Genomic DNA, 16,941 nt, shown 5'->3' with positions numbered 1-16,941 from the left:
TCCTGCTTTCACCTTGGCCTGCAGGGATGCCACCTGCTTTGATCTAAAGCAGAAAAAAAATGAACAAAAATGAACAAAAATTAGGGCAATGAAAACACCAGTGGGCTAGATCCTCACGTGCAGCTGAGATATGAGTGATCCTTCTTTGGGCAGAGACACAGGCTTTAAGTCTGTTTTACCCCACAAAACAAACAAAGCACATGCAAGTATATGAGAAGGTCTCTGGGTTGTTGTTGTGCCCTTTGGGATACTAAGTGAAAACTGAGTTTTGATTTGACTGAGTCATAAAGGTTTTGTAATGTGCTGTGCAAAAATGCACTGGTTTTTGTTATGCAATAAACTAACAATCTGCCAGTGTCGTACTGGCACTAAGCAGGCCTACTTATGTATGCTGAATAGAAATTTGCATTGAATAGGCAATCTCTTAGCCTATTTGTGCAAATGTGTTTTAAAAAGTAGAACTGAATATAATTTTTTGCATGATCTGTGACAGTGTGTGAAGAAGGAGTAAGGGCTGCCAAGTGGCCTCACTTCCTTCCATTTGACACTCAGATATTATCTGAAGGTGCTCTGCTGCATTTCAGATTACATGTGAAGGTATGCATAAAAGGAGGCAAGATATTCAGCAGATACTTTCGGTGAAGGAAGGAGCCCTCTTGTCTGCATTATGAAGTTGAATTTCTGGTTTGGGAGCTTACTGAAGTTTAAATGACAAGCACCAGAATAATGACCTTGCAGAAAAGGGATATAAAGACTTGCGAGATAAATTTGGTCACTTTCCAAATATACTCCTACAAATTGCTAATTTCCGGAAAGGATTCTTTAGCATAAAGTGTGACCTGCTAGCTCCATTCATGCCCCTTTTCCACATGGAACGTTCATGATCACAGACGTGTGTCTGATCTCTGCACATTCAGAAATAAAGGACTCAATTCTGCAATCTGCAAAATTAAACTGTGGATAAAATACTCAAAAGTGCTTGAGTCATTTAGGAGCCTAAATCAATGGGGGTTAGGCTAAATGACCTACGTACTTTTAAAGTGGGATTTAGGCTCCTAAGTCAGTTAATCATTTTTGAAATTTTAACCTATGCCTCTGTCTTCAGTAACTTAAACATTTTATATCAGTAGTTCTCAAACTTTTGTACTGGTGACCCCTTTCAAATAGCAAGCCTCTGAAAGCAACCTCCTCTTATAAATTAAAAATACATTTTTATATATTTAACACTATTATAAATGCTGGAGGCAAAGCAGCATTTAGGGTGGAGGCTGACAGCTCACTATCCCCCATGCAATAACCTCGCAACCCCCAAGGGGTTCTGACCCCCTAGTTTGAGAACCCGTGTTTTATATGATACCCTTGTGTAATTCTGTAAAATTTTTTACTGTTAACCAGTGAGTGTTAGGTACTGTTGAATGGCACACATTCTAACTATTAAGATGAAAAATAAATTGCTAAGATACTTCATAACTATTATTTTAATTATGCACCAAATCCTCGTTCCTTCAAATTCAATGAAAGAACTCCCATTGAATTCAAAGGGACAAGGATTTGGTCCGAAATGCAGAAATCAGTGTAAGTGGTGAAAGATTTTAGATTAGTTGTGAGGCTGGTAATAGCATTCTGTGTTTTGTCTGAATTTGCTTGTATTGTATATGTGGACACATTTTTATTTTTTTGCATTGCAACTTCTGCCATCTACTGCGTAAATGATGGGATTACGTATACTTAACATGAAGGGGTTACATTGGACGACTTAATGGAAAAGAAGAAAGGCAGATTTAGCTGCTTTAGCAGTTCTTCCAATAAACATGGTAAAATATGTTCTGTTTTGCAGTTGAGCATTCTTTTGTGCAAATGATGCCTTTTATATGTTGGTTTTTGAAAACATATATGCCTTTTAAAAATATGGAAATAAACAGCTTTTGCATGCAGACATGCATCATGCATGTAAATGATCTGCTATTTCAAATGCATGCTTCAAACAGATTGCTGTTTGCAGTGCTTTAACTTTCTAAAGGCTCATTTTTATCCCTTTAAATTTCCACTGAACTGTGCCTTTGTTTGAGAGTGTTCTAGGTTAAGCGTAGGCTTACCTTTTCAAAAGGCAAGTGAGCCAGATACAAAAGCATCTCAGATATGAAAAAACCTACCAAAGGATTTCAGAAGCTGTATAACTGATTAGAGTGTAAGTTTAGAACAGCATGTTTTAGAACTGTAGACTATACAATTATATTGTTTTGGTTGTTGTGTCCTTCCCTCCCTCCCTCCCTCCCCCTCACCCCCATTTAATGCAAAATTTAACGAACTAAATACAGTGTTCTTATGCTATGTACTTTTTTCCTTTCATCTTTTAATTTTTTTTCCTATGGAAAGACTTTTAAAATGTAGCTGCTAATTTCCCATCTACGTCCTTCTAATAATGGCAAACATAGCAACTTGTCAAAATCACAGTGATAGCAGGTAGGAAGATCTAGTTCTAGTTTAAAATCCTGCGTACAACAGAATTATCAGCGCAATGGCTTACTTGTTGTGGTGAGGCAATCACTTTTGTTAATTAGCAGCTAAGATCTGGAGTGCAGTTGACAAATCTGACCCAGTTATGTATGATATGAAAAATATCAGTCCAAACAGAAATTTGTAAATTGAGAGGATACAGGGGATGCATTGTACGGAAAATACTAGAAAAAATAAACAATATGTAAAATTCAAGTAATATTTTGATATTAGATTATATCCTATAAGTAAATATATCTGCTAATTGAATAAAATATATGTAAAACATTTCAGAAAAATCCTTACTGGATATTTTAAACGGTCTTGTTGATTCAATTTGAAATTATTTATACCCCTTGAACTATTCAGTCTACTTTTCTAGTGGCTTGGATAAGTTTTATGAGCTGGAAAACCTTTTTAAAACATGCTAAAAGACTGCAATAGTTTTTCATACATACTGGAAGTGAACCAGCTAAACCACTGAGACCATTCATGTGTGAGAGAGGGCTGTAGGATTAGGGCCTTTGACTTTGAGAGTTGGATTTTCAAAAACAGTCAGCATTGGCCTATCTCTGCTCCTGTGTATGTCAATGAGAATTTTACTATTGACTTCAATGGGATCAGAGTTAGTCTCCTACTGTGCACTTAAAAATTCACCCTAAACCATTCTCTTCCAGCCGCATGTATTTTTTCATGAACCTCCATCTCCATGGGAAAATTACAGAAGGACTGCAAGATTAGGCCCTCTTTCCTCAGCTAATTCCAGATAAATCATGTTCTCCATCTGTTTTATTGAGTATACCAGGTTCTCAAGACCCATGCAGTAATCCCTTAGATCTCAAGTAATCTGTGGAGGGTTAGTTCATTTGGTACATCTGCATGGAGAGTTGACACATTTATACTATTACTGTTCGGAGCCACGCTACCAAAACTTCCCCACCTGCACCACATCTTCAATGGGGGTTGCCAGCGGAGAGTGAGAACCTATCGGAACGAATACTGACAGGATCAACATTAAGGGCTTGTCTACATGGTGCATTAGTGCATGGTCTGCACTAAAGGGGTATAAATTCTAGTGTGCACTAGCGTGTTGCACACAAACTGGCCTCTGTGGACCCTGCTGGCATGCACTAAAAATTCCCAAGTGTGTTAATGTAGTTCTGTTTGGAACAGGATTACATTAATGCACAGCAGGAAACTTTTAGTGAATGCCAGTTTGTGTGCAACACACTAGTGTGCACTAAAATTGATACCCCTTTAGTTCATCTATGTCCTAACTCTGTAGGAGATAAACAAGTCCCATAGCTATGGTGTGGCACAGAGCAGGTCCCTCCCAGTTAGGATCTCTTAAACACAAACTCTGAGTGGCTTCAATGTCAGAGTTTATAGTGCCCCTATTCATTCTCTACATACCTTCCAATTTCTGCAACAAATGAGGCAGGGGTCCGGTGTTTAAAAATATTATGTAATTGTATAATTAAAGACTGTATCATAATGCATACTTGCTGTGAGGCCAGATTAAGGTTGCACAGGCAACCTTAATTCTGGCATTTCCTAACTTTAGAGGGTTTGATTTTGCAACTAGAATAATGTTCTTTTAATGTGCTTTATTGTTTGTAATTTCCTAGGTTTTAAAAAAAAAGCAAACTGAAAAAAACCTCAGCAATTCCATCATGTGTGATTTGAACACCAGTTCCGCTCAGTTCTTTGGATTAGGAGATGTGTGTGTTTATTAAAGATCTCCTGTAGAAATGACCTGAATTACAATATAAGGATGCCTGGGAAATTTTCAGTGATAAACTGTTTAACTTACCCCTTCATCGTCTGGTCAGTCTTTAAAATGCCAACCTTTAGAAAGTTCATATACTTCCCAGATGTAGGCGGGTAAACAAATAAATATGTGTCTGTTAAACAAATAAGATTGGCTTTAAAAAATTCTGCAGTGTATTTTTAGAAAATAACAGAAATAGCAACTTGTTCAAGTCACAATGATATTAATAAGGGATATATAGTTGTGAATCCCACGTATAACAGAATTATTGGAGCAGCCAGCTTTGCGGTGGAAAGGCACAATCATTTTAGTTGAATAACACCTAAGAGTCAGGCAATAGCTGATATATTTGATCTAAATACTGTATGCTTTGGAAAACATCAAATGTTGCATGCAGTGTTTATATTGCTTAAAACAATCTCGTTATACCTGAAATTGATTCATATAATTTGAATTAAGGTGATATTTTCTTGTGCTCTAGATGAACTTTCCAGGGGAACACCAAAAAAAGGGAGCAAATCTTAATAAAGAAGATAATCCCTGGGTATTTCTATGCATTCATATTTTCTAAGGAGGAAAAACATGTCTCTGTCTTAGCACACCAGAGCTCTAACAGAAGGCCAGTCTCATTAAGGTCATAAGGTTTTCCACTGTTTCATCCTATACGCTGTTATTTCCCTGCATAAACTCCTTCTCTTTAAAATGCTGTGGTCATGTAACTCAGTCTGTTCAGTGCAGATGCCAGTGCCAGTTTGGATTAGCTAAGGTGGTGTGCTCATGCAGTGTTGCTATTGAGTTCCACTTGAGACTGAAAGACTTGTTATCACTCCTGAAGCTAGGTCTCTCTATACTGCCATTCATAGTACTACTACCAAGCCTCTCTGTTGGCTTATTATTAGAGTTTAATATGTATTAGGTTTCTAATTTCTCCTGTATTGTCTATTATTCTATCATTGCTCCCCACACTTGTTCCCAACACTACACCTACAATATCACAAATTGAAATAGGATTGATTAGGACCCTGTTAGAAATAGGGTGAAATCTTGGCCTCATTGTAATAAATGGCCAAACTCCTAATGACTTCAGCAGGGCCTAAATTTTACCTAGAACCTTTATTTTTTAAAAAACAGCTAAATTCAGGAAAAGTGGGGTGAAATTTCTGACTGTGTATTGACTGGTAATAGAATCTCGCTAGGATTGAACTCTAGGCTTGTCTTAAAATTATATTATTTTCATGCTTGTCCCTCTTTTATAAACAATCTGATATTTATTTGAAATAAATAAGTACACCTTGTCAGTGAGTGACACTTTATAAGAAATAGGATAGTAGCAGAAAGCCTCCATTTTGTGTTTTCTAACTGGAGGACAATCAATAGATCTGTGCCACAAGACCTGAACTTCCCATTTTTGTCAGATGTATGTATACTACAGCCTGGAAATAGGGGGCCTAATTCCCCTTCTGCTTGACATCTGTTTTATACCATTGCAGCTCCACTGATCTCACTGGAGTCATCCCTGATTTGCACTGGTGTATGTGAGAGGGAAATAAGGTATTGTGCTCAAGTATGCATTTATTTCTATTAATTGAGTCCTGATCTCACTGATTACTCAAATGAATAAGAGTTGCAAGATCAGGCACTTGGTAAATCTCCCCCCCCCACCATCATCTACAAAGAAGCCATTCCCAGTTTTGGCAAGTAAAAAGTCTGCAGAACTCCAACAGAAGACAGAGGGTCATATTCTGCTCTGTTACACCAGTGTAAATGCAGAATAACTCCACTGGCGCATCTGAGAGGATACTTTGTCCCAGGAAGCCTGTCTTCCTCCCACTGAAATAAGGACTATAATTCTCATTGATGTCATTTGTGCGGGATCAGGCTTAACATTATTCATAAAAGAGTTAGGGGAGGGAATTGGAAAGGGTTCTGAACAAATGTGGAGAAAAATGTATCAATGAAAAAAATATCGGAAGAATTGTGAACAGGGAAGTTGTCTAAGAAAGGGAGAATTAATGTATCTTCTGAATTAGGTAGTTTAAATATAACTGCTTATTCTACTACACAGAAGAAAAAAATCCAGCAACCCACTAGTTACCATAGCAACTGCCACAACCCGTAGTACAGTAGAGTACTTCTGCTTTTCCGATATCTTAAAGAAACACAGCTACATTTATGTGGTAACATTTAGGCCTTGATGCATGGTGAAAGCATTCTTATTCAGGAAGCGCATGTAAACAACTGATTTAGTGCTGTCCTGAACAAGAATGGACTTAAATATATACTTAAGTGCTTTCTTGAACTGGGGGCTGAGGGCACTTGATGTCTTAATTTTTTTTAAAAAGAGCACTGATAATAAACTAATATTTTCCCAATTTAAAATACTTTCTGTATCTTATACAATAATTCGTCTTAATGTAATTTTAAACATAGTGGTTTTCTATTTCCCCTCCCTTATTTTACCATGAAGAGATTATTATAACGGACAGAAATAAAATAAAATATTACTCTTGGGAGTAATATGAATAGTGCAAAACAAAGTTTTTTGGATGGTATACAGAGCTCATATTCTGTGTGTTTATAGTTTGAAGTTGATCTTCATAAATGACAAGCTTTTTCAGCAAATGAGTATACATATTTCTGTGCTCAGCTACAGAATAGTCTCACCAAACCTGTATATTAATTAATCAGTGGAAGTCCTGAGGTTTACTTTTTCATTCACACAATAATGCAAGCTGTGTGTTGAAGATTCACAGACTTCTTTTCAAAATATTTTAATATTTTCTTACGCTTTGTATGGAAAGTTTGGTGGTTTTCCAGTTGTTCAAAACAGCCGAAGTTTTGTTTCATGTTTAGTTCAATAATACCAATTTATGGTATTAAAGATAAACTATATTTTTTCTTCTTTCACCCTGGCTAAAATGTTGGTTTTTCTGCTTGCAAAATCATATGGCATAATATTTGAGAACTTAAGAGAGGAAGAAAAGTTGGCAACTGTTTAAACTGCAGACATGAGACAGCATCCTAAGTAGGAAATCGTGACTGCCAGTGACTTATTGTTGAACATTAAAATAATCCCTTTTGAACTCTTTTGCAACTGTAACTATAATTTTCATACAAAACTTACAATATTAATTGTTGATTTTTTTAATCTTTTGTCTCATTTATAAAGAAAAACATTGTAAATAATGCACATGCGCTAACTAGGCACATGAGTGATTTAAGTTCACTATTAAAAAGCTGCTTATATTATGTTAAAAGAACTATCTGAAACAAAGGAACCTTGTGAAACAAAAATCTATCTTTCAGTGTTTAACAACTGGACTGTTTTCTATTGTTTGAACAATTGCATGAGTATTTTAGATCTTGTTTCTTATCTCTGTAATGCAACATGAGGAGGTGTGAAATTTCATATAATGATGTATTTGTAGCGCCAGATCCTCAGCTGTTGCAAACATTTGCTGAGAATCTGGCTAACGCAGAGTTGGCAGTCTCACCATCAAGTCCAGGAATTTCCGGGTATGCAAACTGAACTACTCGTTTCCACCTAGAGATGGTCTGTCTAGATCAGGTTTGATGCTGTTTGGCAGGTCAACGTGGAGAAGCTTATACTGCCTGTTCCGTACCTGACCTGTGGAGAAAATACTAGAGGTTCTGATTCTTATTTACACTAAGGTGTGTGTAATTTACACCCACTGTATAGCTTCTCTAAAATGCCAGAGTGGTGTAAAGGAGCCAAAGTGTAAATGGAAATATGGCCCTTCAGTCTTCAGGACTATCATTCCAGCAACAGTAACAAAGACAAAAAATTCACAAAAACAATTATATAAAAAACTTTTTAGTTATCAGTTTGGTAAGAAAACAGCCTACAATGTTCCCAGCAACAGTTGCTAAGATACTAAACGCAAAAGTCTAATTGGCTGTTGTCCTTGCTACTCCCCAGTGACTTCAATGCTACTTCTATCCTCACTCTTGTTTTCCTACTTATGATGACATCCCCACTTCATAAGGGGGCAAGAGTAAGCCTTTGTAGTCTGTGTGCTAAGGTTTTCCTTTCATGTTGACAGGCACAGCCAAAGAAATAATGTTCAGTTTTAGAACTGCTGATAGTTATGCTCATTCCTGCTTCCTTAATTCCTTTTGCAGCATGAGGGTATCCCCTTACACCTCTGAAGAATTGAGAATCAGTGGGTGTGACCAATATCAGCTGGTTTTGTCTAACAAACCATTAACTACAGTTTCTAATTATTCAGTAGTGATTTCACCATATGTATAGTAAATCACTTATGTGTAACAAATTTTATAATCCCCGTTTATCATTGGCAATCCTCCTTATCCTTTGTATTACCCATTGCACCATTACCAGTGCTTCTTCCTGTCTACTCGTGTCATATTTTCAGATATAATTACCTCCTAGCTCCTCACCTTCGTGTTTTACTTTTTTAATTTGGAAAATAAAAATAGAGAGTGCTCAACTTTGACAGATTGATCAGAGTGTGATGGCTTCTCTTCTCTTCTGTTCGAAAGGACCTTTATTGCACTTATTGGAATTGCCAAGCATGTTAGCTGGGACCTAACTATTACCTTTCTTCTGGTGTGGCTCTGAGAGAACTTCAAACATGATACTGAAACACATCACACAAAAGAGGTCTCACAGACTAGCTCAGCCATATTCCTTTTTCCATACAGCATCTTCTAAGTGCAACATCTCTTCAGTGAGCTCTGTGATACATTTTCAATAGAAGTTTTAAATTGTTGAAACAACAGAAATATCCTCTAATACATCCTAGAGTCATGTGCATTTACCTCTGCCAACAAAAGGAGGGCTGGTAAAGAGTCCACTACACTGTGACTTCCTTCTTCTGTTCTTCTGCCTTTTGAATAAAACTCTTTGTAAACCTAAACAAGTAGAGGTGTTCTTTTAATAAGATATAAAAACAAATCACATGCAACTGGCTGGCTTTGGCTGTAAATCTAACACTTATTTTATCTCCTGACAGCAAGCATGCCGACAAGTGAAACTGAATCTGTGAACACTGAGAATGTCAGCGGAGAAGGAGAGAGCCCAGCATGCTGTGGCAGTCTGTGGTGAGTACATACAGCTCCAATTAAGATGTCCAAGTGTTTCCAGCATCCTAGGATTAAAAAGAGACATTTTTTTTCTCTTTTGCCTACTCAAACATATTTGCTTTGAAATACTCAAGCTTTGTGAGATGCTTATATTTTTGGCTTTTAGTTATTAATGGTAAAATCTAACCACAATTTTATCTAAAATTCTGAAGTCAGGACAAATATAGATATATTTCATAAAGTATCCATTTGAGCCTTACATTTACAAAGGTTATAGAGCTTTTAATTTTGCTGCTTCACAAACACCAAGAAGAAAAGAAGAGACGTAACCTAAGAAATGCAGCAGAGACTAATGTCTTTTAATAATTGAAACATGATCTGGCATATGCATATTTTACAAGTAGCTAAAAATTGAAAATTATTAGATTGCTATATGAGTATAGCACTAACATAATGATTGTGATAATGGCTTTCATTCACATAACGTCATTCTTCCAGAAGATTCCCAAAGCACACTGAAACAGCTTTTTAAAATCCAGGATTTGTTTCTCTGCAAATATCTGTGCTTTACATATATATATATTTTGGTCCCCAGAGGATAAGATTTAATTACCTTTCTTTCTCATGTAAAATCCATGTTTGTAAAGAATAATATCAGAAAAATAGTGGCAAACAGATGACAATAGTGTTTCAGCATTCATGCAGCGTTATGTTGAGAAAACTTTGAGTAATTCCATTGCTTTGATTGCCAATCACAGCATTGCGAGGAGAAGAGATTGTATAAATGATTGTTTCTATATATTCATAAAAATGTGTTTTCCTTTTCTTTTAGTCAAACTATCTCAAAATCCAAGTTCAGGTCAGTATTTTCCTCTCTTTTCCATCACTTTTTTCCTTGCAATGGTTTACACATCATTACTATGTGATTCTGTATTTTCTGTATTAGAATTTGATAGGATGAAAAATGTTACTGACAGAGATGAGGGAATACAGTTGAAGAGGATTCATGAACATTCTTGGGAATAAAGTACCCCAATTTGTTTTGCTGGTATTTGCAAGTCTTTTTTTCACTTATTTGCAAACATTTGGGCAAGTGAGTTTTTATTCACAAGAATGCTCATGGAAAGCGAGTTCCATGAGTAAAAGCAAGAATATTTTTATCTTGTAATTTACAGTATATACTCGTTCTTTAGCCCATTCATTTATAAGATGACCCCCTAAAATGGATAGGTAAAAATAGCAAAAAACTGTATGACCCTTTCATAAGCTGACCCTATATTTCTGGGGTTGGAAAACTTTGGCTCCCAGCCTGTCAGGGTAAGCCGCTTGCGGTTTGGGATGTTTTGTTTACTTGAAGCGTCTGCAGGCATGGAGCCCCTCTGCTCCCTCCACTTCCCGCAGCTCCCATTGGCTGGGAACAGCGAACCGTCGTCACAGGGAGCTGAGAGGCTCCATGCCTGCAGATGCTCCAGGTAAACAAAACGACAATGTATTAGATATTCAATTCAATGATTCTATAGAGTTTAAAATCATCAAATTTTGGTGTAGACCCATTTATAAGCCAACTCCCGCTCTTTGATGCGTCACTTTTTCACCAAAAATATTTGGCTTATGAACGAGTATATACAGTACATAATTTTTTTCGTTTTCATAGAATACGTACTGAGAAATTACAAATAGCAAACAAATTTGCAAACAGAGAAGAGACTCCTTCTGTTTATAAAGGTCAGGTCACTCAATCACGGAACAAAAACAATGCCATCTGACTAAGGTGACCAGTCGTGGCACATATAACGAGTCACGTATAGCAAATACTCATAGCGACCAGTTTGCAAACAATCCACAGGCTAACTATTGTTCACAGACATTCATTGAACAATAGAGATAATAAGGAAGATAAATGAGAAGATTCTAACAAAGCAATTCTGGAAGTTGGACTCCTCCAATTTCCTTGTCCCTGATAAAACTTGTTTCATGCTTGGATCGGTAGCAAAAATTTCACTGACAACACTTATGTATTGTGCTTTTAGCAGTTGACCTGGCTATTGTGTCTATGCTTATTCTACTAGATCTAGCAGCTGCTTTGTCACTGCTGAGCACAACATCTTTCTGTTATGTCCAATAGGAGTGGGTGGGTGTTGCTCTTGAGTAGCCCTCTTCCTTTTTAAATGAGAGATCCCAAAAGGTAGTCATAAATGGTGCTCTTCCACTCTGAAGGTCTTTTCATGTGAGATGTGGTACGGTTCCATCTTGTCACTCCTACAGTTCAACATATATGTGAGTTCACTGGTAGGCTAATTAAGAGAAGTTGATTTCAGTTTGCAAATGATCCCAAGTTTTGTCCATTGCTTCTGACCCTGATGGTGCAATGGAACAAATGCATGAGATTGTGGCTTTTTTAAGTTAGGTGGTTGAGGATCAGTCAGTACACTGAAGTAGCATAGATAGGTTGTGGAAAGCAACTGGAAGAGCTAGAGTGGGTTCTATCTCACCCCGATCAAGGTCAAGTGTTGCCATTTGTTAAGCCGCTTTACAATTTGGAGTTTTGTTCAAAATAGGATACTTATGCATAATGAACAGGTGGGCATGGCCTAGAGTGCTTTTTTATCTGCATTTGTGAGAAAATTGTGTCCATTTCTTTTGGATGTACACCTTGTTACACCTACCCATGGTTGTTTCATCTTGAGAATAGATAACTGCAATGGATTGTACATGGGACTATGCCATAGGACTGTTTGGAAGCTGAAACTAATGCAAAATTAAAGAGAAGAAAGCCAAGAGATTACTCTCTTCCTCCACGTTAGCAGCTTCTAAATCATGCCTGGCTGAAGTATTTTTGTTAATTTATCTCCAGTTAATTCCACAAACCAATATCTGCTCCTGTGAAACCTATTTTAATCTACTCCTCAGAGGGGAACATCTGCTTCAGATATGCCACCAGAGACCTAGTAACCATACCCTCAAAACAGATTGATAACACACCTTCTTTCTGAATTTGGCCCATTTGCATGACAGAAAATGTTAGAAGCACTATAGGAAAAGCAAACCAACACTGTCCTATGATCTACACCCATTCTAGTGAAAGAGAGCCATGAGCATCTAAGACCTCTACTAAATGACACTATAAACACGTCCTTTGAGGGAGGAAAGTTCCTACCAAACCTAAAGCTTGCCATAATCCAGCCAGTATGTAAGGAACCACTAACTGATGCAACCAACCTCTCCACCACTGCCCATTCCCAAGCAAACTTACTGAGTAGATCACCAGTCAGTCTCCAGCTCTCCCTATTTCTGCCAGTATCCCTGGATGCCTCCTCTGAGACAGGCTTTAGGCTGAAATGTGGAACAAAGCGAGTGCTTGTGGAGTTGAAGGATGATATCCTCTTGACCACAGTCCAGGGTTATACTTTCATATTTATATTGCTAGGCACAGCATTTGATATCGCCAACTACTGAATGTTGCTATCCCTCTTTAGAAGTTCAGCAGGGGTTTATTGGGATCACACTGAAAGGGCTTCAGATATTCCAGAAGGTCATAATGGCCATCAGCTCCTCTACCTTTAGAGCTCTTACTTGTGGAGTCCTACAGGGATCTATCTGCTCTTTCATCCTTTTCTCTGCCAATCATACCCAGTTCTACATTATCATCATATCAGATGCAGATTGCACCAAGGTCCTGGCTGCATTCAACAGCTGTTGAGAAGACAAAGTGCTTTGAAGAATGTTCACCTCTGCCCTTTTATCAGTTGCAGACTAGCTGTTCTCCTAATCTCCTCACTGCTTCTGGATACCTAAACAACCATGACTGCAAAATTTCCTTTTTCTCACAAAAAGATCAAGAAAAAAGACTGCACCCCATTCTTTTGTATTTGAACCTAAAACCAGTAATCCACATATTTGTGATCTTCAGGCTTGACTACTGTAATTCTCTGTATTTAGGAATGGAATCACTGATCCCTAAAAAACTAAATTTAGCTCAAAATACAGCAGCCTGTCTGCTCAGTAGCAGAGGCTACAAATTACACATTGCTCCCATGTTCAACTCTCCTTGGTTTCCTGGTAAGTACTGAGTCAAATTCAAGTTTTCAGTCATCATCTATCTCCTCCATGAGACTGGTTTAAGTTTTCTCAGGGAACATCTTTCCCTGCACGATCATGACCTCCCACAATAGCTGTGTTATTTTGGAACAGTGGCACAATTAATCTCAAGAATCATAAACTCAAGAGTTTTCTCAGCAACTGGTTCCCTAATCTGGAAGTCACTTCCAGAAGACATCAAAAGACATCAGATTGACCAGATTTCTTTCCCTTCAGATCAAAATTCAAAACTCACTTGTCCAACCTAGCCTACCCATAATAAGACAAGAAAGAAAGGAAGCCAAAGAGAGGCAGATCTTCATGTGTATTTTTCTGTAAATTCATAATGTGCTCAAACGTCGTGACAATGGGTGTAGTATAAAATCCTAGCTAGAGGTATAATGCAGCTGCCTACTTAGTAGGTGGACATTTATATCAAAACTATCTTACATTAATGTATCTATGACCTGCACTGTCTGCCTACCAGCTTCCAGGTGGAATTTAAGGTTTGGGGATTCCACTATAAAAGCCCTATATGGTTTGGAACCGAATTTCTGGACAGACTCTCTCACTGTACAAAACTGCTACAATTGTAGTCAGTGGAAACACTTAAGCAGGAGTACTCATATTTCAAATGGAAAAAAGCTTCTTGCAAGGTGTTCTGTTGTGAAAGGCTGACAACTCTGGAATTTACTTCCTCAGCAGTTCAAAATACAGTAGCCTGAAATCTGCTGACCTTCAGGGCATGCTGAGAAGCACATCTTTTCTCTCGGACTTTTGGGGATGTGAGGTTTGAGGGGTAGAGGAATAGTTTGAAGGGGGGTTGTCATTAGTGGTTGTACTTGACTGTACTCTCACTGGCTTATTTGGACTGTTCATTGATTTATTTTATTATTTAGTACTATATTTTACGGATGGTAGGCTTTGGAACTGCCTACAACCTTGGATACATGCTTAGAATCTAAAGCCCACATTTTCAGAAATGCCATCTAATTATGGGCACCCAACTTTACACTCTTGTGACCTGACAAAGATGCTGGGCACCCAGCGCTCCCATGAATGAATACTGTGCATATGGTTTTAATTTTGTAAAATTTCATGTAATGCAGGATGTTGCTGATTCAAAATCATCTGGAAATGTACAAACAATTTTTAAATAATTTTCCACAATTTTATTAGCAAATCTGCGTAAATAGTCAAATGTAGAGAAGAGTTATTATTGGTATCTGTTAACCAAAATAAGACTCAAATTTTACAATCGGATCTATACAATACAGACCCCTGCACTGACTTCAGTTTAGACCATCCACCTTTGTGGATTCAATTACAGGATTGGGGACCAAGGACCATTTGAAAATAAATGAATAAAAATAAAATTACCAACAAATGTGTCAACGTCATGACTTGCTCATAAATGTGAACAGAAAAAAGCTAAATTATTTAGATGAGAATTAACGTAAAGAATAATTTGGCCAGCTGTGGTATATTATATTAACAATGAGTGTCCCTTCTGTTTTAAATACTTCTTCAGAATTGTCACTACAGCTGTGACAAAGATTTTGGGAAAAATGCCTTGATAATTTCAGAACAGCAACATTATACTTAATTACAAATTTGTGCAAAATGGGGTTCACATCAAATTAAAAAAACCTTAAATTTCATTCTTCACTACAAAAATTTATCTTTATCAGACTATAACGTTTAAAATTTAAAATTTCAACGCTTCGCCTGCAAAATAGGAAGATCTCGAATGAAAATGGTCTCACTTATTTTCAAGTTCGTATTTCCGCAGTTTTTTCTGAAGAGGTGTCACAGTGGGACAACATGAAACTTTGATTCCTCCCTCCCCCTTTTGTCTATGTGTGTGCGTAATCGTGAATATTTTAAGAAGGGAAGAAAGTATGTGCTATACTCCTCAAATGAGACTTTGTTTTGTTTTATAACTGTAAGCTTAATTCACACTAAAGCCTGTCGACCCTTACATATGGGCCTAAAATTGGGCTACACTCATTGGGCTACGTTTTCAGAAGGTTTCCTGGGTTTAGCTGTACTGTTTCTGTCAACGGTCTCTGGGTCAGGCCATAAGTCCATAAACGCTGAAAATTTTGAAAAGAACTGTTGTCACTTCTTTACAAAACTTTCACTGTTTAAGGATTTAGAGCCTGATCCAATGACCATTGAAGTCAAATAGGAATCTTTCCGTTGACTTCATAGATCAGGTGCCTGGAGATGACTATGAGTCCCTCCAACTCGTATGAGTGATCAAGTTCTTGGGGCCTTATCCTATTTTTATTGACTTCAGCAATGCAGAATTGTGCCCTAAGAGTAAAAAATACTGTTTTTTGCATATCCAGTCAGTGAATATACTGTTGATGGCTAAGCATATAGTTGGCTGGACAAGAGTGTTCTTGAACACACTGTCAAGTTAGTTCCATGCAGAGATTTTTCTTCATATGATTATTATACTCTATAGGCAATGAAATTTTTCCATAACAGTAACTGAGCAATTACTATTTTCCATAATCACAAGCATGAGTTTAAGGGGAGTGAAAGAACCTCACGTACAGCTTGACTGTTTATTTTGCCAAGTTCATTTATTTTTATGAAGACACAATTACAGATTGGATCTACCACCTGAGGCAGATTAGAACATTTCTAATTTTATATATACTAGGTATGGTACCTGCTGACTCAGGGCAGCAGAGGTACTAAGACTTTTTATCTAATTATTTGTAGCAATTTATTTAAATATTATAGAGTGTAAACAAAATAATTGAAAAGTTTAGGGTCAGAAATAGCATTAGCTTATGAACTTAAGTTGTAAAGTGCATTACAATATATTGGAGAAGGGCTGAACCCACACCCTTAAATCCAAACTCTTTCCATTTTGAAACTAGTGCCAGATCCCAGTGCAGTCATAGGAGTCTTTCCACTGACTCCGGTGGGGTTTGGATCAGAACGTTGGCATGAGAGACTCAGATTTATTATCCAAATCCACTCCTGTGGATCAATCGATCGATCTACCTATCTATCTATCTATCTACCTACCTACCTTATAAGGCTCCCATTACTGTAGTATCTGAGTGCCTCACAATTTTTCATGTATTTATCCACACAACACACCTGTGAGGTAAAGTACTTTTACGGGTATTCCTATTTCATAAATAGAGAACTGAGGCACTAAAGAGTAAGTGGCTTACACAAGGTCACACAAGAAGCTTTGGAGGAAGCAGAGAACTAACTCAGGTCTCCCAGGTCCTGTGGTAGCACCCTAACCATTGGACAATCCTTCTCTCTGAGTCAATTCAAAACTAGATGTGGCCTAATTTCCAACTTCAGTTTGTATGCATCAAAAATCTCATGAATATGCCCACCCACCATCCTAGGATTTCAGCCCAAATTGGTAGTGTTCTTGCGAACAGTTGACGTTGTGAGAGTTCCATCGTTATGGGGTCGTTTCTCACAAGTTAATCTAAAAAAAAAACTGCATTGTTTAATCCAAACCCAAACTGTATCCATGGTTCAACCTG

At 37.4% G+C, this 16,941-nt stretch overlaps 1 protein-coding gene across 9 annotated transcripts in view; it reads left to right on the top strand.

Moving 5' to 3' along the window:
- Positions 1 to 16,941, top strand: part of CACNA1D (calcium voltage-gated channel subunit alpha1 D) — a 313,335-nt gene that overhangs the window by 166,133 nt on the left and 130,261 nt on the right. For 8 of the 9 annotated variants that reach the window (XM_050960577.1, XM_050960575.1, XM_050960574.1 and 5 more), the window contains 2 exons: positions 9,265 to 9,352; positions 10,167 to 10,193. In XM_050960577.1, the coding sequence (XP_050816534.1) occupies positions 9,265 to 9,352; positions 10,167 to 10,193 (115 nt within the window). Of the gene's footprint in view, positions 1 to 1,739; positions 1,815 to 9,264; positions 9,353 to 10,166; positions 10,194 to 16,941 lie in introns of all 9 variants that reach the window. The other variant, XM_050960583.1, reaches the window with a different exon arrangement.

This window comes from Gopherus flavomarginatus, chromosome 6 (genome assembly GCF_025201925.1).
Source record: "Gopherus flavomarginatus isolate rGopFla2 chromosome 6, rGopFla2.mat.asm, whole genome shotgun sequence".
Lineage (NCBI taxonomy): Eukaryota > Metazoa > Chordata > Testudines > Testudinidae > Gopherus > Gopherus flavomarginatus.
This window is presented reverse-complemented; position numbering and strand designations above follow the sequence as displayed.